Source organism: Hermetia illucens, chromosome 1 (assembly GCF_905115235.1).
Source record: "Hermetia illucens chromosome 1, iHerIll2.2.curated.20191125, whole genome shotgun sequence".
NCBI lineage: Eukaryota > Metazoa > Arthropoda > Insecta > Diptera > Stratiomyidae > Hermetia > Hermetia illucens.
This window is the reverse complement of record NC_051849.1, coordinates 138,647,139-138,671,995: the sequence shown is the minus strand read 5'-3', so window position 1 is coordinate 138,671,995 and position 24,857 is coordinate 138,647,139. Positions and strand designations below refer to the sequence as shown.

General features: G+C 40.0%; 1 protein-coding gene across 3 annotated transcripts; it reads right to left on the bottom strand.

The window, feature by feature from the left end:
- Positions 1 to 1,809: 1,809 nt before the first annotated feature.
- Positions 1,810 to 23,420, bottom strand: LOC119658619 (protein mothers against dpp). 3 transcript variants are annotated; one of them, XM_038066124.1, is made up of 4 exons: positions 22,824 to 23,420; positions 9,983 to 10,085; positions 8,605 to 8,899; positions 1,810 to 3,531 (listed from the first exon to the last, which is right to left on the bottom strand). In XM_038066124.1, the coding sequence occupies exons 3-4, from the start codon at positions 8,872 to 8,874 to the stop codon at positions 2,431 to 2,433; spliced, it is 1,371 nt and encodes a 456-aa protein (XP_037922052.1). In that variant the 5' UTR covers positions 8,875 to 8,899; positions 9,983 to 10,085; positions 22,824 to 23,420; the 3' UTR covers positions 1,810 to 2,430. The 3 variants fall into 3 exon arrangements, with proteins under 3 accessions (XP_037922052.1, XP_037922060.1, XP_037922043.1); XM_038066132.1 differs by lacking the exons at positions 9,983 to 10,085; positions 22,824 to 23,420 and adding an exon at positions 8,958 to 9,338; XM_038066115.1 differs by lacking the exon at positions 9,983 to 10,085 and having other exon boundaries at positions 1,813 to 3,531; positions 22,824 to 23,419.
- Positions 23,421 to 24,857: the final 1,437 nt, after the last annotated feature.

The following is a 24,857-nucleotide window of genomic DNA, read 5'->3' as shown; positions in this document are numbered from 1 at the left end:
TTACGTTGACTATAATTCGCACCTATGCTGTGTTTAAGAATTAATATAAGTAAGCAAACAACACCCTTGAACCACTTCGGTCACACTGTTCCCAAGGCAGAGAGAGATAAGGCAGCTTCTGGTGCCTCTGCCTTGGACGAAACCGTAGTCGTCTATATTTTTCTTTTTATAAAATCTTTACAATGGTGGGAATCACAGTTAAGCAACATAGATGAGCATGGTAAAGCAACGCTTATTTTGTGCTAGTTGTTTACACCTGAAGCATCCTTTGCATCTATAGGAAGGATTTTTTCTAAATTTGATCTGATCCAATCTAATCTACAAATCAGGCTGGATAGTGAAAAAGCCACAAAATTGGTGTTCTTTTTTAAATATTTTAGTAAAGAATGCTGATTTTCTTACTCATTTGTTTATTTGCTATAATAATATAGTTACCACTAATAAACAAAAATACTTATTCAAATGTACTTTTGTTTTATGTAACTGATTTGATTATGATTTTAAGTAATCAATCAAGTTTGAATTAAATTATGATTTTTATAAAAAATATCACTTGAAATCAATCTCTGTCTGAAGGAAGTGAGGCCAAAAGGAGCACCTGGCAAAGAGTTGCGAGAGCGATCCAAAAACAATTAGCCAATGAGGTTTATTGAAACAAACATGAACCATTATAGAGCCTTATTCGATCTTTTGGGCCAGTCAATCCAAAAGCTTGATGCTGACTTGGCGATTATTAGCGAGCTATGGAAGTGGAAGATGCGCAATTTGGACGACAGGAAAATACCAACGCCATCGCTAGGAATTCTTTTTGTTAATATACATTCTGCAGCGGCAGGGTAGACTCAGTGGTAAATATTATCTTCATAAGCAGTGCGCTGATGAGGGAAATAATTTTGAGGAGTTAGTGAACAAAAAAGAAGTAGTTACACTCATGTCAAGTTGAACGCTCCGGGTACGTGAAGTCTTATGTATTTCTAATGGAAGGAAGTGTTAATGTACGTTGCAATCTTACATAGCTAAAAGTTCTAAATATTCCTTCCTTTTTGGGAGCCACAAAGTATACATATGAATAGGTATACTGAATACATAACACATTCATCCTAACAAACAAACATTGCTCTATATTGCCCTCTGGTACGTACACTAGTGTTTCTAACCAAAAAGTGAATTCAATTGTTATTTTCGAGATACTAGTACAGCAGTATCTCGATAATTTGTGCGGTCAAGGGACTGAGGACTTGTTAAGAAATATGGGGACTACCAATTATTGGGAGTGCAGAAAAAGTGAACTCTGGGGACCGGCAAATTTGTACGAATTAACCGGAGATATGAATTATCAATGTGCAAATTGTCGGGATGCCACCATATTTGCGAAATAAAAAACTTTACTACCAACGGAAACCGCGTCTACAATTGTATTAGCTAAAAGTTTCTGACTTGCCTGATACTCACCTTGCAACTAGATCCGATTTGTTTAAAGGGGACATTCGTTCCAAAGCTCCACTTTACGCAACTTGTTTTTTACTCGAAAATATCCAGTGAAATAATATGCAAGTATTCTCTATATTTATCCGTACTCTTAGTTATTCTAATCGGGTAGTTTTCTTTAATCTGCCATCTTCACACCATTAAAGTACTTTGAACGATACTTCGCACCGACACAATTTATAAAGAAAGAGCGATCGCCGGGAAATAGACACTTGCCACAGAGGTTTCGAATTGCAACAGAAATGATCCTTTAAATTGAGAGCCCTTGTAGCATCGGCATTCCAACAGTTACATCTCTTACATATTTATAAATTAATCTACTCAATGACTACAGTCCAAACATTTTTTTTAATTGCACAAATTTCCTCGAATAATTTATTTCTCATACTTCAGTTTACATGGATTATACCCATAAAGGCTGCTCTTTGTACGATTCAATTCTTTTATATTCTTCTTCTTTCTTTCTTAAGGATTATCGATAAAAAAAGAGAAATCAATCAGATCCTATATTTCTATTATGAGTTCTTATATGATGGCTTATTTCCTATTAAAAGTTACATTATAATTTTCACGTGACACTTTATTTATCGAGCAGTTTCCATTACATATTCATTTTGTATAAATTGAATGAACAAATTAATTCCACTTTTCATATTTATAAAATGAGATCAAAATAGGTTTTACGAATCATGTTTTCCTTTCCATAGTTTTCATTACATACCAGTAGTTTCTATGGTATATGGCTAAACTTCAGTGGAAACTTGTTAGCATTCTAAAATATTTACTGGAAATACGGCACAATCAATCACTAGAAATAACTTCCTATTCACGATAAATTCTTCATTAAAAAATGAAAGTCGATGTCATGCTTGGATTGCTTGCTACGAATTTCATTAGGTGAGGAAGCAATAATACACAATTTTCAACTAACACTCATAGCCTTTAAGAAACTGAACTTATTGCATTATGTGGAGATCCCATTTGCGTGAGCACTTTATCCAGCCATTGGAGGGGACCGTGCAGGTGAATTTCGATCCAGCAGGGCGTCGATGTTACATCTTGTCTATGATATTCAGCGCCCCAACCTTTCACGAAGCTCATGCGAATTGTACACATTCGTGTTAGTTCGAAAACTGCTTCGAATCCATGATTAACTGATTGCGACAGGAGCTGAGCAAATTCTTGGTTATTGAAAATCTTCAGCGAACAGCCTGGTGGGATTTTGCAAACTGTGGAAGGATGAAAACCATGGTGATAATTACAGTTGCGGGATTGCACGAAAATGGCTGAATCTGACAAACACTCGGCGTACACTTCTCCAGCTACATAATAGAGGTGAACGCCCTTCCCAATGTGACGTCGTGTGTTTTCAATAGTGCTGTTACGATTAACATTGCTCAATTGGCCCAAACAGAAACGATCCGAGTTATTTGACGGATTCGTGAAACCGTCGACGATCAGCGAATTGGAATTTGCATGGAAAACTTCTCCAACTCGACAGTTGAGTTCATAATACGCAATACTTGCCCAGAATAATGGTTCTGAATAGCTTACAGGAGCAACTTCCATCGGAGCATCCATGGGAGTTCCGCCTTCTGTTTGATTGTTCGCGTTCGCATCTTCCGATGGACTGTAAGCCGGCGGAGGGGTTTCAGCCAAACTTCCATACGGGCTCGTTGGGTTAGAGTTCACAGAACTTGTGCTCCCAACTGATGTCATACTTGGACTGTTTGGACTTATATGCGAATTGAAGCCGGCTGTAGAATAACTCACGTTGTGCGGCATGTTAGACTCCGCCATGTTTTGAAAAGGTAGGAGTGAATGGCCAGGTGCAAATTCTGAATGTCTCGGAACTAGTACAGGCGGCAGAACTGGACTTTCTACGCGTTTATAATGGTACGGGTTGATACACACTTCCTTCTGTTTAGCGCTGAAAGGATATTGACAACTTTCGATTGGCTTCAGTTCATGATGTGATTGAAGATCCGGCCATCGCCATACTCGGCAGTAGATTACATGTGGCAATCCTTTGCGATGGGAAACCTGTAAAAAAAAATGAAACATTCTTGAGTTTTTATTTTAATTATAAAAACATGGCGGGATACGGGAAGCTGGGCGCTTCGGGTATAAAGGTTTAGTGTTCATCTTATGTGAAAAACTCTATGCACGATTTTCTATTCGTACATGACTAGCGAGCAAGAGAATACATGGTTAAGAAACTTATTCCCAAAATGTTTGTGTCAAAGAGAAGGAATTTTCAAAGCATCCCCGAGTGTGAAGAGTGGAAATATTGCAGCGCAGAGCGAGATTTGTATGATTCCGGAGGAAATTAAATGCCGATATAAGAGCTAATTTTGATTTTTTTCAATATACTAAAGCATTGAAATGCCTCTTATATACTACAATTCATCAATTTTCAACTGGTATATGAAAATTCTTTTGACGCGTGTTTAGCTGTTTCTTTTTATCACCGAATGAATACATATTGATCTATCGAATGAACTAAAGTGAAGATGACTCATGTTAGTTTTAGGCGAGACATGATCGAGTAATGGTAGTTAATGATAAAGTTCGTGGACGTCACTGTATTTTATACGAATTTCAATAAGGAAGAAATGCTATGGAAGCGGGTAGAAATTTGTAAAAAGTGTTTGGTGAAGGTAAAGTTTGTGACAGAACATGCAGAAGATGGTTCGAAAAATTATTCAATTTTAACGAGTTCTGGGCGACCGTATTTGGTTGACCACAATATTTTGAAGACCCTGTTTCTGACAACATAGAAGATCACGGAAAAGCTCAATCCAGACCAACAAAGCATTTCGGACCATATTCGAAAACTAGGACTGATTTGGAAGTATTCGAGACGGGTGCCGCATGGATAAGTGAGACAAATTTGAATGATTGAGTCATACCATGCAAATCGAACTTATGCTTGAATAAGAGAATGCATGTGCACAACACATTACGAGTTGCTGAAACCGGACCAAAAGCTAAATTTGGAGAGGTTCTGCCTGCAGTTGGATAATTTAAACAAAACACCGCAAGAAAAGAGACCGATTATGTTCAATAGGAACAAGATCATATTGCCTCATGCCAGGCCACATACTGCTTTAGGGACTCGTCAGAAATTGGTAGAGTTCTGGACGTAGCACCCTCCGACTGCCACTTGTTTCTACTCTTACAAAAAACTTAAAAACGAAAAGGATGTCAAGCACTGATCCACTTTCGAAGCATAAAACATTTTTTAAAAAACGGGCAGGAAGTTATAAATAATGGAAATTATATTATTCAATAAAGTCTGTTCTATGTATGTATGAAACAATTATTATTTTGTTTTATTATAAAAACGGACAAAATTTTCCGGTAGACCTAATATATATTTATAGCATTTAAAAGCAGGGAATACAGCGGATTTGAAGGCACCACACCACATTTTCGAAGAGTTTGATTAGAAGAAGGAAGGCACGGATAACAGACACGCTGATGGAAGCGGCAAGTACCTGAAAATTTCAAAGGTATGTTTAAATGTTGCGAAGGCTATTGAAGTAGAATGCATCCTGATATTGTTCTACTCTCCTGGTATTGTTCTACTTAGTATATAGTATGCGGTAAACAACACCTTTCTTTTTGGGGACTTTGTATTTGCCAAAATTTGGCAATCAAGTGAAGTTAGTTGCGATTTTGCTGTATCAAACCACAACCAGTTGCGATGTTGGTGTCGGATAATGAAGTATAAATACTCCTACATTTAATCAAGGAGTCATTTCAATTTGGACCATCGTTGTGATAACAGTGAATAAACAGGAAAAAGGAGTGGAAAAGAGCCAAGAGCGTATGAGTTCAAACTCGATCATAAAGTAGCGGAGGCAACCAGAACATTAACAGGGCGTTTGGAGCTAATACGATAGCGAAAGGACCACACGACGGTGGTTCGAAAAATTCCGGCCAGGCGTCGTAAACCTGCAAAGTGAGCTACGTGGACATTCAGGACCACCGATTAACAATGACGAGCTGCGTTTGCTAATCGAATCTGACACACGTCGGTCTGTAAGAGACATTGCAGAGAAACTGGGCGTACACTATTCGACAGTTTCCCGGCACTTGTAACCACTTGGAAATGGGTTCCGCATGCCCTTACGGAGCAAAACATGGCGCTTCGAATGGAACTTGCAGCTTTTTACTCTCCCGCGACAGAAGCGATCCTTTTTTGCACAGAATACTGACATGTGATGAAAAGTGGATATTATACGACAATCATCGCCGATCAGCACAATGGCTAGATGCTGATGAGCCACCGAAGCATATGCCGAAACCGAGTCTCCATCCGAAGAAGATAATGGTGACTGTTTGGTGTTCTACAGCTGGAGTTATCCACTATTCTTTTTTGGCACCTGAAGAAACGATAAAAGTACAGAAATATTGTTCCCAACCCGAGGAAATGTACCAAAAATTGAGTATTCAATGGGCGAGGTTAGTCAACAGAGATGATGTGATACTTCTTCACGATAATGCACGACCCCATGTATCCAGAACAACGGTTCAAAAGTTGAACGAATTGCAGTATGAGACTCTACCTCATGCACCATATTCACCGGACCTTTCGCCAACCGACTACCACTTTTTTAAGCATTTGGATCATTTTTTGGCGGAAAAACAATTTAGGAATGAAGAGGCCATCAAAATTGCCTTCAACAAGTTTATCAACACCCGAAAATTGGACTTCTACGAAACAGGCATACATGCGGGATACAAGCCGCTGGGAGAAGTGTTTTGAATCGAACGACACTTATTTTAAATAATTAAATAAATTTTTGTAAGCTTTACAGTCGTTTCAAATTTTAGTACTAAATCGGCCATTTCATGTGCAACAACTTAATACCATTACTGCCAAAACATAAGGTAAATTGAAAGATTGTTCTTTGAAGAAACAATTTCCCACTTTCCTGTTAAAACTGATTACTTGAAAAGTAAAAAGTAATAAACACTAAACCATATACTTTCACGTAGATAAAATTCGAATTCCTTCCTTGGTGACGCTACATGAATTGTCAGCCAATCACCGCGTTTACTTTTCCACCTTGTAGAATTCAATTTTTAAACAATTATAATAAATAAATGAGCGTTACGAATTGTTTTTCTTTTCAGCGAGCAGGTGGAACTATTTTTTCCGCGATAACAAAACATATAGTTATTCTCTAATGCGAGGAATATATTACCCCCAAATAATAATAATCGTTGGCACAACAATCCATATTGGATCAGGGCCTTGAAGTGTGTTAGAGCACTTAATTCAAGACCGTAACGGTACACTACAAAACACTATAGGAGGCAATGTGGTCAGCATTACGCTCGCCCGAGATTATTACCCTGATTTGACTCAGGTACTCATTCACAGCTGAGTCGACTGGTATCCGACATCAAATCACGATACAAATCCCACTGCCGCCAGCGAGATTTGAACAACGACCTTCCGTACGACAGCCTTGCCCTCTAACCACTCAGCTATCCGGACACCCCAAATAGAAATGAAATTATCTCGGCCATTAATGCACTCAACTAGATCAAATCCGATTGGTTTCACGATCTCCCCACAGGGCTATTTATCGCGGTTCTCGCAGTTTCTGCAGAATGGCTAGTCCTACTTAACGGGAATCCAAGAGATTTGAGGAAGGCTTTTGACAGCGTCAACAGGAAGTTTATTTGGAGTGCTCTAAGCAGGAGGAGTATTTCAAACAAACTAATAGCTATTATCAATCAAATCAAACCACTCGTCGCATTAAAAGCGCTAAATCCGCCTTTGCCCCTTTGCCTAAAATTTAGAAGTTATCTCAACACCAACATCAGTTGAGACAGCTCTGTGATAATGTCCTTTCTGTGTTATATGGGAGTAGCACATACAAAGTGACCACACTTTACTCATAAGCTCCAAACCTTCGACATTATTTTTCTGCGACCTATTATCGTGTTCGCGGCCCTGATGCAATTCCCAACGAAAAATTTCGTTGGCGCACTGGCCAATAACACGTGGATCAGAAGACGAAAGTGGACCTGTTTAGGAAGGACGACAAATCATGCTATGTCATGCAGTGGAGTCCACTATCCCAAGACGGTCGACGAGTGTGTCGCCCCATGGACACATGGCGCACAAAAGTGGAGGAGGAGTGCAAATGCGAAGCTCTGACGTAGCTGAAGAATATTTTAGCAAATCGACAGGGATAACGCGTAAGCGTGGTTGACGGCTATGCCCCATTAAGGGGTGAATGGCAACCATATCATGGTTAAGCAATTCAACTTAACACGACGGGCCGATTGACCTTAGTAAATAAAAACTCTGTCTAGAAAATTTTGTAAATTCTCTCCGCCATGCAAACTATTTTTCCGATGTTATATTGCAGAACATGGTTCCTCATAAAATTGTTAGACTGATGATGTGGTTCATTCCCCTAATATTTAAAGTATTAAATTCAGTAAATTGAAAATGAATAATAAGCATCCATTAAGGGGACTCTTCATAGTCAGCATTTTTTGTTTTACATTTTTTTTTTTCAAACCGAAACTTAAGTTTTTTTTTGAAATTTTGGTATGACGGCAAGTCAGGAAATTATATCCAAGTTCATAATGAGTCCGTGGTTACCACTTGGCAACTTATTTACCCAATAAAATTTTGGAAAATTTTTGTTACGGGAAGAAAAATTGCAAATGAAAAGTAGAGTAAAGTTCCTTTTTCATCACGTCAAAGTTCTGACATGAATTTGAAACTAGGAATATGTTAATGGACTCTCACTTAGATAACAAACAGCTGCCACTTCATTACCACAATCACAGTCCATAATTGGCAATCAAACTACAATTCCATCGTATGTCATAGTTTTGATTTTCACTGAAATATGTGAAAAATCAGAAAGAAAGCAAGAAGCAGCCAAAACCCTTGGGCAGATTACCGCATCATCATCGATTTATTATGCACATCAATCGACGTTCAAATGTCAACATATATATGAAAAACCCATTGTTGGCGCCCAGAATATATTAAATTATCATTTAATATGAAAACATTTAAACAAAAATAAATAGGATATCGCACATGAAATAAAGCACTAACAGCAAATGAATCACCTGTAACCGTCCATCCAATGACCGTGGGATTGTCACACATTTAGATGGTTGTCCTGGACATGAAAGAGCCCTCTCCAATTCCTCGATAGCTCCTTTCCGTTTCTTCAGTTTCTTTACTAAACTATCTACTGCCTTTTCGGCCCATTTCTCCTCCTCGTCGCCTTGCTTCCATCCTAGTAACTTTTTCACAGCCGGACTTGTGAATGAAAATAATGTGCCCAAAGTGGACATTGCACTGCTGCTTGAAGTTTCAACGTCGTCGGTATCCATTTTATGCAGCTTCGGCGAGATCAATCTGAAAAAACGAGATTTCGATTAGATGCGTTTCAAACTACTATTTAATTTAATCCAACATTTTAACAAATGGATTCGGAATCGATGTTTGAGTAGGGATTAAAATGCATTCCGCTTTTTCAACTAATTATTAACGGGTTTTCAAGTCACAATTGTAACTCCTGTCATACAGATCCAAACAAGCGTTGATTAATGATGCATTTGTTATAAAATTTGCCATTTGAGTACTTAATCGAGACCAGCAATTAGTCACAACGGCTTCAATTTATATGTACGACACACAACGCAGCCTGGCGCCTTTTTGTTGCCTGTTTGAAGAATAATATTCAAATTTACACTTTTACTATACACGCTTTCACTCTGCACACTTTCCAGTCAATAGACTAGGACAATTATGTTAAAATGTCACGAAGGTGTACAAATGAGGATTTCATACATATATGGCTCCAGGAAACATTGTGACAACATTGACCAGGCAGCACTTCATCTGATAGAGTCAGTCGCTATACGAATAATTATAGCTATAGATGTTCGGAGTTAGAACAAGTCTAAGTAGAAAATCATACGCTGACAGTGGATAGGGCAAAATTTACAACAACTTGGTGCGTGGAACCAGTCGGGGCAGGAGACTCAGTCACGTACATAATAGAATATCGAGCAGTAAAAAGTAACGTGTATATTTTATAATCGATTTAGTCATGTTTTTCTACCACTAGGCGATTGGAATGGAATACTCAATGAGCGTTGTTTCATGTTTATGGGGTTTCTTAAGGGATCGAACAACAACAAGGCTCTTGGTACTATATATCACTCGGAAAAGGGAATGTTATAAAGTACGGATGAGTATGAAAGCAGAATTTCACTGATTCAAGTTTTCATAAATAAGTTGCCTATCAAAAATTCCGGGAAAGGTTGCAAGAAATACTTAGGTAGCAAAGATTCCAATTAAATGCGAACTGATATTCCGTCATTATTGTTATCGGGAACGCAATCTAGTAAAATTTTGCGGCTTTGTTTTGGTGCTGAGGAAGGGTATAGGGAAAAACCAATTAAGCTTACATGCACTCTACTTCACATTACTTACCCCCGCCATAATATTCTTTGTATTACACATGATTTGAAGATATTTGATTCCCTAGACGTTAGAAATAATAGCCAACGTAGGAAGCGTTATCGTGTTGAAATTTCTATAACGTTTAATTGGAATGTAAAATGGTTCACAAAAGTATTGGATTAACAAGTCGGAATACCGGAAGCTCGCGCTTCGGGTATAAAGGTTTTGTGTTCATCTTATGTAAGAGACGCACATTTTTCTGTCCGTATATAGTTACAAATCCAACATAATCCTTCATATTTTTCCAAACTACGAGACATACGTACATATTAGAGCCATAGATATCACGCTCACCCTAAACAAACAAACTGCCTATTACCTACTGTACACATATGCACGTATCTAAATTTATCGTACCCATATTTCCGATTTACGTCTTATATCTAACTGAATTAGGCACTACCCGCAAAGTTCATTAGCACGCATATATTATATACCTACATACACACGTCTGGTTGACAAATAACTAAAAAACTAAAAATAATTGTCTGCGACCCAATTCATAAGAATTCATTTCGTTGTGGTATTGACAAATTGATATGTGATGATGACGTCATGCAGGTTGTAGAGTGCACGAAATTCACAAAAAATTGTAAAGTTTCACCCCCTATAACTTTGTTAATAACAGTTGGATTTTATTCAAACTTGACCAAACTGTGCATTATGTTCTTCATTACACGCATGCCAAATTTTGTACTTCTGGGATGAACACAAGGGGGGTGCCGGGTAAATTTCTAAAATGTGGAAATATACTATTATTAACTTTATTTGTGCAGATATCGGAACCGGATATATTTTGAGGCCTAGATTTCGTAGAGATGCACCACTGTGATTTTTTTCAGATTTTTCGATTGGATAGGTTCTGAGAACGAGACCTGTTACACTTTTTGTGGATCATATTTTGAACCCTCACTCCCCTATGTTTCATATAATATCAAATATTGACCCAGATTCGAAAAGTACTAATTGAGACCTTTCATTTGATACCCTACATAGCTACATTCTGTGAAAAAAAAATTTGCACCCTCCATTCACATGTACGGGGAGCCCCCCTTAAACTTAACACAAGATGGCGCCACTTACTGCATGTAAAGGGATCACCAGATTACATAATCTCACCAATTTTGGTGACAATCGATCTAGCCGTTTCCGAATAAATCGGGTGTGACAGACAGACAGACAGACAGACAGACAGACAGACAGACGGACAGACAGACACCGTCTCGATTCTAATAAGGTTTTGTTTCACACAAAACCTTAAAAAGTAGGCTTTTATGTTGCAGGTAGGTTCAAGTGGGAAACATTCGATGAAATGTCTTGATTAGTGCTTCCTTGAACGGGTCAAGTATTTATATCAGTTGCGAAATAGTGCGAAATCCAAATTTGAACTAAGATGTGATTCTTTCTTAGCTAAACATCGGAATAAATTCATAATAATGCGCCTATTTACCACGTTGTTCAAATAAAGAAATTGACGGAAAACACCCTTAAATGGGGAAACCACATTAGGAGGTATTCAGAATAAACTTTTTTTTATTACATAGATCATCAAGCGTCCAGAAGGAAGTCACCTTATATCCCTACGTAAACTTGTAACCTATGTAAATTGTGTATTTATAACTATTTGGCATCAATCCCTTCTACGAGTACAATTGTATTTATTGTAACTGCATTTTATTGGTAATTACGAATACATTCAAGAGGGGATTTTCCAAACAATTTTTTGTTAAACGTGTTTTTTTCAAAATGACCTTTTTCACATTTGCGGGAACTCTAACTCAAAAAATAATCAACCGACTATTCTGAAATTGAAATTTTGTGTAAAACAAAACCATATTAAAATCGGTTTAATGCATGCCTGTCTGTCACATATATTTTTCTCGGAATCAGTTAACACAAAATTTGATTGGAAGGTGGGAACTATGAACGCTCATGCATACAGTGCTACATCGTTGTACGAGGAATTTGAGGGAGAGGGGTCCACATACATGCTAAACGGTGGTGTATAATTATTTTTCACCAAATAGTAGGGTATCAAGGGATGAGTCGGCCAAGTTGGACTTTCTTAGACAACCCGACGACACTTTCACGAGCTCCAGACTGGATTCAGTACAGACCCTCCTGGAAGTACACCACCCGGGAGAACGGATGACAAGAATTGGCAAGGGGAGAGTTGACGGTTCTCGTAAACCGTTCAACACGCACGTGCTGCAAGGGGAACTGGAATACTACGAAAGCGGTTATTACCTATGAAATGGTGAGAGCTGCCATACTGTCTTTTGAACATTTCAAAGCACCTAGAATGGATGGCATTTATTCGGCAATGCTAAAGGAGGGTATAGAGCACTTAGAGCAATCTCTAAGAAATATTTTTCGAGGATGCCTTGCTCTGGGCTATGTGCCTTCCTCTTGGCAAAAGTTTAAGGTAGTCTTCATACCGAAACCTGGGGAAGTTGACTATTCTAATCCAAAGAACTTCAGACAGATAAGCTTGATTTCATTCTTGCTGAAAGGTTTGGAAAGACTGGTAGAGCGTCACATTCGCGGAAATGCATTTAGGTCGCACCAACTTAATGAAAACCAACATGATTACCAGCGTGAAAAGTCCTGTGAGTTTACTCTTCATTCTTTGATCACAAAGATAGAGGATGCAACTTTGAATGGTGAGTACGCGATGGGGGTGTTCGTGGACATTGAAGGGGCTTTTGACTGTGCGCCTTTTCAAAAACTTTGTGATGCCGCCAGAGCGCATGGTGTTGATGATGCTTTAATTAAGTGGATCCATGCTGTGCTAACGCAAAGATTATTGTGCGCTGAGGTAGGGGTCGATCGCTACCTGACTACAGAAGCGACGAAGGGCTGCCCCCAAGGGGGTGTGCTTTCGCCGCTTCTGTGGAGTATGCTGATCGACTCACTGCTATGCGAACTGCAAAATTTGCCAATACACGCTCAAGCTTATGCTGATGACGTGGCTGTAATTGCTGTTGATCGGGATCTTGGAACGGTGTGCAGGAATATACAGCGTGCCGTTGATTTGATAGACACCTGGTGCCTTAAACATGGTTTGTCAGTTAATCCAAATAAAACCACAATGGTTTTATTCACAAAAAGGAGAAAACTGGATGGACTTTGTCTCCCTGAGATGAGGGGTGCTACCCTTCAACTCTCCGAAGAAGTGAAATATCTGGGGGTCACTCTAGATAAAAAACTTCTTTGGAACAAACATGTAGAGGTAAAGATGAAACGAGCTCTCACAGCTTATGGGCTGTGCAGACGGACCTTTGCCTCGACATGGGGACTCAGGCCTCATGTGGTAATGTGGATATATGTTGCCATCATTAGGCCGATGTTCGTATATGCATCCGTAGTGTGGTGGGTTAAGGTAAGACAAAAAGGTTTTCACCGTAAACTAGACGCACTGCAAAGAACTGTTTGTCTGGGTATCACTGGTGCCATGAGCACGACATCCGGCGCAGCTCTGAATGCACTACTCAATTTGCAGCCCCTGGATATATTTATTCAAAGCACTGCAATGAGATCAAGTCATAAGCGGATGTGGGAGACACAGAGCATTGGAAGAGTTACTGGGAGGACTAAATCCAGTTCTTACAATGCCTTCCGATTCTCGTGTCCCCATACATCTGTTTGGTAGAAGATATGTAGTTACCCTGAAGCGTAGAGAGGACTGGGAAGACCCAGAGGAATGCGTGGCGGGATATACGGAAGTCTTCTACACAGATGGTTCAAAAACAGAAGAGGGCTACTCTGGGTACCTGGTCACTGTGGCATAGAGGGAAATGAAATCTCGGACGCTTTAGCGAAAGAGGGGTCAATCTCCCCTATACCGGGACCGGAGCCAGCAATTGGGGTATCAGTAGCATTGGCTAAATCTATTTTCAAAAACTGGGAACAAGTTTCCCACAATGACAGGTGGCAGAGCTTAAATGCTGCTCGACACACCAAACTTTTCCTGCCAGAACCAAACATGCGTACCGCAAAGTTTATCCTGTCGAAAAGCAGGAGGACTTGCAGGTGTATTATAGGCACTTTGACAGGCCAGAATTCACTAGCTGGGCATATGTTCAGAATAGGAATTACTCAAGATGATACGTGTCCCTCCTGTAATGAGGAAGGGGAATCCACGGAGCATTTCCTATGTGAATGCCCCGCCTATGGACGCATCAGGCATCAGATCTTTCGTGCCGATGTTCTCCAGTTGCGACATCACATCCACTAACGAAAATCCTGCGATATGTTAACGAATCGGGAATGTTTCGCTAGACGGGGGTGGCGAGTACAATGGGCCAAAACAGCCTGAGTGCTCTGAAGCTGTAACTTCTGTCCCACTTCACACACACAGGGTATCAAATGGAAAGTTCTAATAATATTATAGTATATTACTATAATTTTTAGGAACTGACTGCAGAACCTCCTTAGCTCCATTCCAAAATCATAATCATTTGCAGTAATATAGTATATTATATAGAACATGATCCTACCAAGTTTAATGGAAATCACGTACATACATGTCCATCTAATTGAACACTATACTTCATTATTACAGATGTATACACACATGGCTGTCTCCAGTAATTGATACTGATATACAAACACCTAAAAAATCTAAGAACGGATCACGAAAATATCCCCATAGACCCCGCCGTTCGTACACTTTATATGATAGTAGTTGGATTGCGCCCAAACTTTCCAGAATTGTGTCCCATATTATCGCCTACAACGATGCCATTTGTACTTCTAGAATGGACCTAAGGGGGGTTTAAGGGTAAATTTATAAAATATTGTAATATAACATATTAACTTTATTGGTGCAAATATTGGAAAGCGATATATTTTGGGGCACATATTTTGAGTCCTTACGCCCCTGTGTTCCAACCAATACATGATCATATTCTGTTAAAAAATGTATACCTTCCATTTTGGCATATATGGAGAGCCCATCCTCCCTTAATCCCAACACAAAATGATGCCACTCGCTGCATGTAAAGGGACACACGACCACACCTTCTCAACAAATTTTGTGATAATCCATTCAGTCAATTCCGAGTAAATCGGTGGACAGACAGACATTGAATCGAATTTAATAAGGTGTTGTTTCACACAAAACATTAAAAAGGCCTTCTAATGCGGTTTCCCCCCTTAAGGGTGATTGTGATGATGAAAGTTTCAATGCAGTGGAAGACAAGGGTAACCTTGGCTTGTCGCAGCTAACCATTGAATCAATCTAAATATATCTTCAGTATAGTAAAGATGCAACCGTGCAACGAAGCGGCAATGTCAAGGTGTTGGTTCTGGAACCTTGGTTAGTGAACGGGACGATAGTCGGGGTCGGGAATATATTAGATAATTTTGACATGTCATATATGATATGGCATGTCCTCTAGCAAGTCCAGGACGTGCATATTCACTAAATCCGAAATTCACCACCTTTAAATTATTTTATTTCCAGTTACTTAATGATAACACAGATTAGGGCAACCAGTCAAATGTGTGGGACTAATCCACACAGGTAAACCAGGTCGTCACTTACGACAAAATGAGAGCATCTGGTTAACTATTGCAAAGCACACAAACTCTAGGCTATTATGGACGCCGACGCGAAAAAGTATCATGGAATTTGAGGCAACACTAAGGATAATAGGCGGGGTGAATATATTTTTCAATAAGACCTTTGTTACAAGATAGCGAAAATAATAATAATCGTTGGCAAAACAATCCATTTGGATCTATGCCCTGAAGCGTTTTGCAGTACTTCATTCAAAATCTCAATGGTACAGTAGGCGGCAGTGCGGTTAGCATGAGAGAGAGAGAGAATCAAGACCAAGTCGAACCTTGGTTAAAGACTCTAAGTCAAAACACGGTAGAAATTTAAGAGGCACAGGAAAGAGAAGTTGATACCCTTCCTCCTGCATCAAAACGAGCCTGGTTATCAATCAGGAAAATCTTTTGAGACTATATAAGCTGGCAATGAATATTGAAACTGCCTCAAACAAAAAAGAGGCGACTATGATAAGGGGATCTTATTTGACTGCCCCGCGCCCTCAAAACATACCATATCAGGAATAACAAACCCTGAAAAAGGGTTCGATCAGGTACACCAAGTAGATTATTTCCTTTGTGTAGCGCCTAAGACGAAAGAATAAACGAGCAGGCTACAGTATAAGGTAAAATAATCCAATCCTATAAAAAAACATCCCCACTCACCCGTTCTTCCTTGGTCGGCTAGCATAGTAGAAATACTTGATGACATTTTCGAATTTTCTCTTCGACTGCTGGTATTCAAATGGATACATACTAACGGCCAAAAGTTTGGAAAAAATTAAAAAAGCAAATTGGAAAACTGGAAGCTGGATGTTCCAGGTATGAAAGGTGTTGTGTATTTCTTTTATAAAGAGATTTGGGTGTGCATTTGCCCCATTAGTACGTAGCACTTAATATATGCATATATTATGTGAAAATATCCACTTTCAAGTGATATTGACATTAAAAGTCTTGAATTTGCAAAGAAGCGATAACTTTGACCTATTATAACTTTGTTAATAATAGTGCGCTTTCCACCAAACTTGGTGGGATCATGCTCGATATTATACCCTTCATTATTGCAATTTCGTGGTATTGGGATGATATGGTATTAGGATGATATTAAGGGGGCTTGCAACTAATTACTAAGTACCATATAGTGGCAACCTCTTGATTTTTTTCAGATTTTTGGTTTGGGTAATTTCTGAGAATGGGTCCGTTAAAGAAATGATCACTTTCAACCTCCCGCACTCCCCACCTTTACAACAAATGTCAAAGTACTGGCTGAAACTTTTCTTTTGATACCCCACATGACTATATTTGATTAAACAAATTTAGACTCCACTTTTGCATGTATGGGACCCCCCCTTACATTCCACTTTTACATGTATGGGACCCCCAACCCTTAAATTCGACGTAGAATTATACCACTCACTGCATACGTAAGCGTTCACAGTTCCTAGTTTTCACCAAATTTGGCGTCAATCGCTACAACGGTCTCCGAGAAAAATGGGTGTGTCAGATAGACAGACAATAAACCGATTTTAATAAGCTTTGGTTTCACACTAAACCTTAAAAAGATCCTAATAAATGTACAGAAATCACAATTATTTGCCAATTCGCAGGATAATAATGCTTAACTATATACGAATAGAGAATTTTTTTAATTTACTTGAGTTCCTTTATGTTTTACACCCCTCACAAATTTTGGATATTCTCCTTACCGACCAAATTATGTTTCGAAAATTTGGAAATTTGGTGTACCTCATGGAAATGACCATATGATTTTTACGTATGTACAGTAGTAAGAAGTGATGTTTTCTTATTGAGTACTGCAAATATCCGTTTATTACTACTCCTTGAATAGAATAAGTAAAAACGCTTTCCGGAGAAGGTCTTGAGGTTTGAAAACAAATAAAATTCCCAGAATTTACATCTGGCGGATACAGTGAGTGGGCAGTAAAACAGCTAACCTTTCCCTAATTACCTTGAATTTTCATTAGAGGACACTTTATACGTTCCAATTCAGTTTTTCTTACAAAAATGCATGAAAATTGCTTTTCGATATTTGAGTGAAATTTATGAACAAATTTGGTACTAACTTGGCTTCGGATAGGATTCTAAAACAGGAAACCCACTTTAAACAAGATTCTACCTGTGATTTTTCAGTCCACCCTACAATCACACTACACAAACTTATATAATAATGGAGATCCTCGGCGCAGTGCTAGCTTTTTTCAATAAAATCAATGTATGACTTCAAGATAATATAGAGGTTTGTTGCTAAAGGCTACTCTAAACAAATAATAAATATTGATAATAATTATCAATTCATTTATAAGAAAATGATGTGAAGGCGTTATTTACTCAACCAATAAAAAATGTAATATATAACAACGAAAATAAATCGAAAATCAAACCCTTATCTTTCCGCAGTACTCGATTGATTTTGTAACCACATCGGTAGCAGGTATAAGACACCTCCGTCACAGCCACCAGGGTCGACAACTCTACCTATTTCGATACAATCTTTGAAAGCCTCACAGGCTGTTAGATCCTGTGGGATTCTTGCACCGACTCCGATCAACACTCTGTATTGAATTAGATTAAATAGTATAATCTAGCTGTCTCTCCCATTTTATCAAACCTTATCATTTTCGATAAAAAAAAAAACTAATGAAAGATTTCCGGATGGCTTAATGTCAAATGTTGACCCAGCTGTGGATGAGTAACTGAGTCAAATCAGGGTAACAATCACGGGTAAACCTAATGCTGACCACATTTGCCTAGTGTACTCTTACGGTCTTGAATGAAGTGCTTTAACACACTTCAGAACCAGATCCAATTGAATTGTCGCGCCAAAGTTTATTATTATTATTATGGAAGGTGAATTTTAAAATTATAGTATTTTAAGGACGGTCATTTTATTCATTTGTAGCTTACGATCCTATAAACATAGAAACAAAGGAAATTTGACATTCAATCTAATGTAAATGATCTATCGTCAGCACCGATGCCATCCAAGCAAGGGACGCATTGGGTTTCTCCCATGCATTTGAATTTGGCTTACCAACAGCAAATAAGGCAAATTCATGCTAATGCAAAGGGTCCACTTCTCTTGCAGCAATTACATTTTACTACATTTTTCGATGTAGACCAGATAAAAGTATCTGCACGCAGATAATAGCTGCTAATATTTTTCTCCAAACGGAGAAATAGACACCGTCGAGCTCTATCTTCTTAGCAACGAGAAGGGCACGAACGTAGTGGGCAACACGGCTCCACCGGTCAGCACTCCTCAGCATCTCTTCGACAATGTTGTCTGGAGAGAGATCCCTGTGTTTAAATAGAACTGCTGGCGAACCCCATCCCACCCCCCCCCCCCCCCCCCAAAAAGAAAAAAAAGTGTGGTGCGCTTTTCCACAACCCCATTGCAAAACAAGCAATCCGGAAGTTGTGCCTTTCCAATCTTGTGCAGGTAAGACTGAAAACTTCCATGCCCATTTAAAAATAGTCCGTTTCTGCCACGCACTCCAGACGTGCATTGCCGTTCTTCACGAACAACCACCTCCCTTGCGCTTGTATATGGCTTGATGCGCCTTAGCAAGAAGGGCAACGGGGATCACTCCCGCGATCACCGTCACGGCCGGTTCAGAGACAGTGCGGTACGCAGACGCCACCCACAAAGCTCCCCGTCTCTGTACTTGCACGAGACGTTTACGATATACCTCTTTGCCAAGAGCGTCAGCCCATACCTCTGCGCCGTAGAGCAGGACAGGCTGCGTTGAATTCATCAGGAGACGTCAGCTGCTAGACGTAGGACCCCCAATGCTTGCCATTAGCCTACTTTACGTCGAAAATCCAGCTGCAGCCTTGTTTGCTGCTGCTTTGATTTGCTCAAAAAAGCTCATCATTGAGTCAAGAGTCAATCCGAGGTACTTTACCCCTGATTTTGACTCGATTATCGACTCACCGAACGATATGGGACGCAGGGTCGGAATTCTCTTTTTAGTTAGGATGACTACTTCAGTTTTTTCCAGTGCAAGGTTGAAACCATGAGTAGTCATCCATCCACTTACCCGTCGCATCAATATGCCGAGTCTGTTCGACAGTGCGTCCAGCAACAAGCGCCGCGACATCATCTCGGCTATGCAGATGATGGCACGACCCTTCTGGCTCCTTCGCTCGCAGCCCGGGCGCTGGAATGTTGGGGTAGATTCGGTGTTTAAAGCTACTGTTCTCGCCGCCATTTCAAGAATTCGTTTCCCTCTGGAGTCTATGTGAGGCATGCACCATTCAAGTGTCTTAGCATCGAAGTCACCCCCGACCAGGATCCGCCCATCTGTGCCTAAGATAGCGTCCTCCAACGTCTCATTCGGCGTAAGGTAGATCCTAAAAAACGTTATCCCTGAACACCGAACCCAAACAAAGCCGTCCCCTTGGCCTTGGGTAAGAACCCTAAGGAGGGTGCCGTCCCGAACCCAGATGGCAGTGGCACCTGATATGTCAGAGTGCCATGAAACTGGGTCCTTGTTTTGGTACTGCTCACTGAACAGTACTAAATCAGCGTTAGTATCCACAGCGAACTGCGCTAACAACTCGTTTGCGGTTGCGCTCTGGTGCATATTGATTTGTAGGATGCGAATCATGTTGACCGTGTCCTAGTTCTTTCCAATTCTGCTCTGAAAACTGGACAACATCTGTAACATTTGGTTGGGGCGGTCTGGATCCGTATCCTACACACTACCCAACCAATTCTTATTTTCCAGCTGTTTAGAAGCTTCCACGCGGATTGCTAGGCAACTTTCACCACAGCGAGTTTTTGGCCTCGGGAGTTCGCAGATGTGATACCAATTCGGACATTGGTTACCTCCGGACATTCGCGTTTGATGTCGTCTTCTACCTCGTTCTTTTCTGTGAGACAGTCGAGGTCCCGGATTTGCAAAGAACACGTGGGTTCCAGGCTGGTAACCAAAGCTTTTTCTCCCAGAATTCCATTGACTGCTTCACAGAACGTAACTTTATTTATTGTCTTCGGGGTAGTTCGACTAGGACTCCACCACCCTTCGTTTTACGAATGGAAGACACTTCTGCTCCGTTATCTTCGGATTTCGCCGAGGACTTCCGTAAAAGTCTTGTCTTCCGTCGGCTCAATAAGTAAAACTGGCGGTCTAGTCCTCCTTCGTCTCCCCACCTTTTCTTTTGATGCTCCGTCCTTCGTGTCCGCCTTAATTTTAGGCAGAGGTTTTTCTGATGGCGTGACGTGTTGTCTCTTGTTCCTCTTCGCCTTCTTCTTTTGAGCCCTGGAGAGTACCTGAGTGAAGTCTCCTTCAGATATCCCTTGCTCCTTTCATTTTTTTCCAAGTTCGCTCTGCAATGGGTTGCCAGTGATCCGTTTGGTACTCGTAGCATTCTCGTCAGGAAGCGCGGTTGTTTCTGCCTCCTTCAGATTTTCTCTTACTTTCCACGTCCCCCTATAGCATGAAATCCTGTCCAGGAACTCCTCCAGTTTTATTAGCCCGTTTTTCACTCCCTTGCCGACGTTTTTCTGAAGGAACGTCGCAGATCGCATGTGCTTCACAACTGCCGCCCATTTCTTAATAAGCCTTTCCTCTTTAGCTTGCGCCAGACTAGTCGACAGTCCTCCCTTTTGGCTTATATTCGAAACCATTTGATTAGTTTCGGCAGTTTCCACTGTGTCTCTTTCCGCAATTATAGCACTGCGTGTTATGGTCTGGGTTCCTGGCTCGGTTGCAGGTGCCGCATCACTTTGCGAGTCCTTCTCTCCGTTTGCGCATCCCGATGTCTCGTCGGGTATTTCAGCCTTTGTTGCGCCCTTCCCTGGGCGCTGGGGTGAACGGCGCATTTTCGTGCTGCGAATAAAAGCAGCCAGCTCACTCTCCACTTCCACTATCTCCTCGTTTGGTTTGTTTTTATTCTTCATTTAAGTTGTTTACCAGTGCATCGCCTTGGACCGCTATTAAAAATGCCCTTTTCTCGAGCTAGTGAGCTAGGTCGTCAGCCACGCTGAGATGAAACGTCTCAAGATCTGGCTGACTACAGAATCGTGGAAGCGAATCAATGAATCCAAAAGATTTAAGGCTCTATTGATCGCTGCGAATGGTGGCGGAAGTTCAACATAGTCTGCATTGTTCCAAAAGGAAATGATTATTGCGCTGGTCAAGGAAGCAGAAGTTGTCATAGATAGCAATGATTTGCCATACAAAATACTGATCGGTTTCAAATTTTTCGATTGATAGGGAATGCAATCGCCTTAGGGGAACTGGCAAACAATTCAGCAAACCGTTGACGATCGGGCGTAGCGGTGCGCTATGCACCAGTTAGGGGTAAAAGACAACCGCATGTTTCAGAATTGTTCGCAAATTTGATAAACAGCAGAGGCAAAATAATTTTTAATTTGTGTGCTCGAAAAATATGTTCAGAAGTTTTCCGGTTTTTTTGATCGTCCAATACTGGCCAGATAAAAGCTCCTCCTATTGAATTTGAGGTCTGAAACTCAATGCTTCTCCAAGTCATCACTTCACTCAGGTTCGAATGACTATGGTAGAAATAGCTTCAATATTTAAAGGTGGATTCCAACTTTCTTTAGTCACTCTCTATGAGACGCAGGGAATGCCGTCTATCTTTCTGATAGCTTCTGAATGGACGGACCGGGTAGGTATATCTGCCGTTGGTAATTTTCTGCTGATTGTGTCTTCGCATCATCATCAAACTTGATATTTTGTGTTTTTCTCGGATTTCTCAAATTTGCAAATTTAAACGAAAGTAAGACTCGTTTCTTGGATATTTTTGTTAAGTACCGTGAGAGAAAGCATTAATAAGAATCGCCTATAGAATTCCAAAGTGTATCGTTAGTAATTCTTTAGTCTAGCCACCTGCAGATGTTTAACATACACGGGATATTACCGCTCATATTGTTCAAAAGTCCCATTTCCCATTGCAAAGGCCTCCTGTTCGGTCCTTCCTGAGATTTACCCTAATAGGAAGCCGAATGCAGTTTGTTGATAAATATTTTATGCATGCGGAACATAATCGTTTCTCGCTATTCCTGTCATTTAAAACTCATTGGCTGGAAAACGTTGATAGTGGAGTAGCTTTCAACCGATTATAAGGAGACAGAATTCAGTAATTTATCTATCAGATAAACCTAACAGCAAGCAAACAAAGTTAAACGGTTCGACTGCAAGAAGAAAGCGTCATAGGAGGAGCCACAAATAAACATTGAAGTTTTTATCACTCCAAACTGACTTACCCGGCGTTTAATATTCTTATCGATAAGCCGTGCGTCCCCTTCTACAATATCAAACGATTTCCTCAAACTCGACTCTACTGTGCGCTCGTGACACAGCAGCAGCGCGATGCACAGGCACACATAACAGAACCCCCCGCGACGGCCGGGGACCAAAATCACTCGCTTCCGCGATATTCGCCGTCTTTGGAGACCTTCAAAGGACGAAAATATGACCGGGCAACTGGTTTTTCGGCTGCACGCAATCGTACTGTGGATTTTTGCGGCAGGATCAAGGTTCACTTCGCCATTCACTTTCGTTTTTTAATACCGTATGGGAGAGAGCGGATCAAGGAAAAATGTCGGTCGACTTCAATGACATCGCTGACACCGACAAAAAGGCACATAGGCAATATTCACGAGTGTTTAGTGTTTTGAATAGAGTTTCCAATGGGATAGAATTCTTAGTTACTTCTTCAAATCGAGAGGCAACTGTATGAGGCACTGAAACTACGATATTTAGCTACTATGAAAGGAATTTCCGGAGGCAATATACGCGGAATGAAAACACCGACATCAACCAATCATACAATCCAGGGGAAGTTTCCAATGTATTGACGGACTGACTTGTGTGAAGTTGGTTGTAGATTGTCCGGCGAAAAACCAGTATTTCTTCATTTCTTTCTTGAATTGCTTTTAAAAATTATATCTCAGACGTTATTTTTAATAATGTGATTTGATTTTTTTTTATATTTATCACTTCTCATTTATTCCGGTTGTGGGCCCCTAGAAGGTCCAAATTTTAATTTTATGTCGCCTTTGTAAATACTTCATATTCTCAATACGTAATGAGTGTGAGTTGCCTCTCTGGGAAAAAACCAGAAGTCATTTACTTTTATGATTTATGCTATCTAAATCTAGATTTTCAAAACATGGTTCATTCCTTAAATTTATTTGGATGCATATATTTCGGGAACCATTTGATCCCTTTTTTAGTCTCAACTTTATTGATTAACTATCTCCAATTTATTCTATTCAACTTGTGATTATATCTTAATTGTCTTTCTTCCGACTTAATGACTTAATTAAGATGAACGAATTATTGCAGATTTTTTCCACCTTTTATCATTTGGAAGTTTAGAAGTATCGTAGCCTTCGTCGAATAGCAAAAGAAGTATGTAAGAGTAAGATGAACAGTGGAAACCTTTATACTACTGAAATTACCCGGAGTGGATGGTATCTTCCCAGCACAATTAGGTGCATAGAAATAATTTTAGGATCCATTCTAAATGTGGTAAGTGTGGGTGGGATACATATCAAGGGCATTGGAGCTGGTAAAGGTGGTCTTTACTCCGAAAGCGAGTGAAAAAATCTTCACCCTAAACCTTTCAGAACAGTTGCCGGACATGTGACATAAAGTAGACAAGGTCTTGAATAACCATATTGGAACCAACGTCCTAACGCGTAAAACCGTATATCCATGTGAACAATATTTACCGGACAGTACGATCAATCGCTTCCAGAGATACGGAATGTTCTAATCCGCAAAAGAGTCGGGAACACCCTGGCTTTCTGGCAGTGTTGGGCATATTTATATTCGTGAATACGAATACAAATAAATTCGTACGAAAATTTTCTATGAATTTGAATACGAATACACTCGTATTCCAAAAAGTGAATATCTCGGTATTTACACAAGTTAATACGAATATTTTTTTCGTATTCGTATTTTCGGGTCCGAAAATGAATATAAACGTATTCGTATCTACGAGTACGAACACGAATTTTGTTGGATTAATATTTCTAAGTGCAAATACGACTTTTTAAGGTTTTGTGTGAAACAAAACCTTATTAGAATGGTGACGGTGTCTGTCTGTCCGTCTGTCCGTCTGTCTGTCTGTCTGTCTGTCTGTCTGTCTGTCTGTCTGTCTGTCTGTCACACCCGATTTATTCGGAAACGGCTAGACCGATTGTCACGAAAATTGGTGAGAGTATGTAATCTGGTGATCCCTTTACATGCAGTAAGTGGCGCCATCTTGCGTTAAGTTTAAGGGGGGG

What these genes read in the sequence shown, in the direction of transcription:
- LOC119658619 (XM_038066124.1), bottom strand. Translation starts at nt 8,874, where the DNA reads ATGGATACCGACGACGTTGAAACTTCAAGCAGCAGTGCAATGTCCACT. An exon ending in CATTGGATGGACGGTTACAG is followed by an intron (nt 3,532 to 8,604) that starts GTGATTCATTTG and finishes TTTTTTTTACAG; the next exon opens with GTTTCCCATCGCAAAGGATT.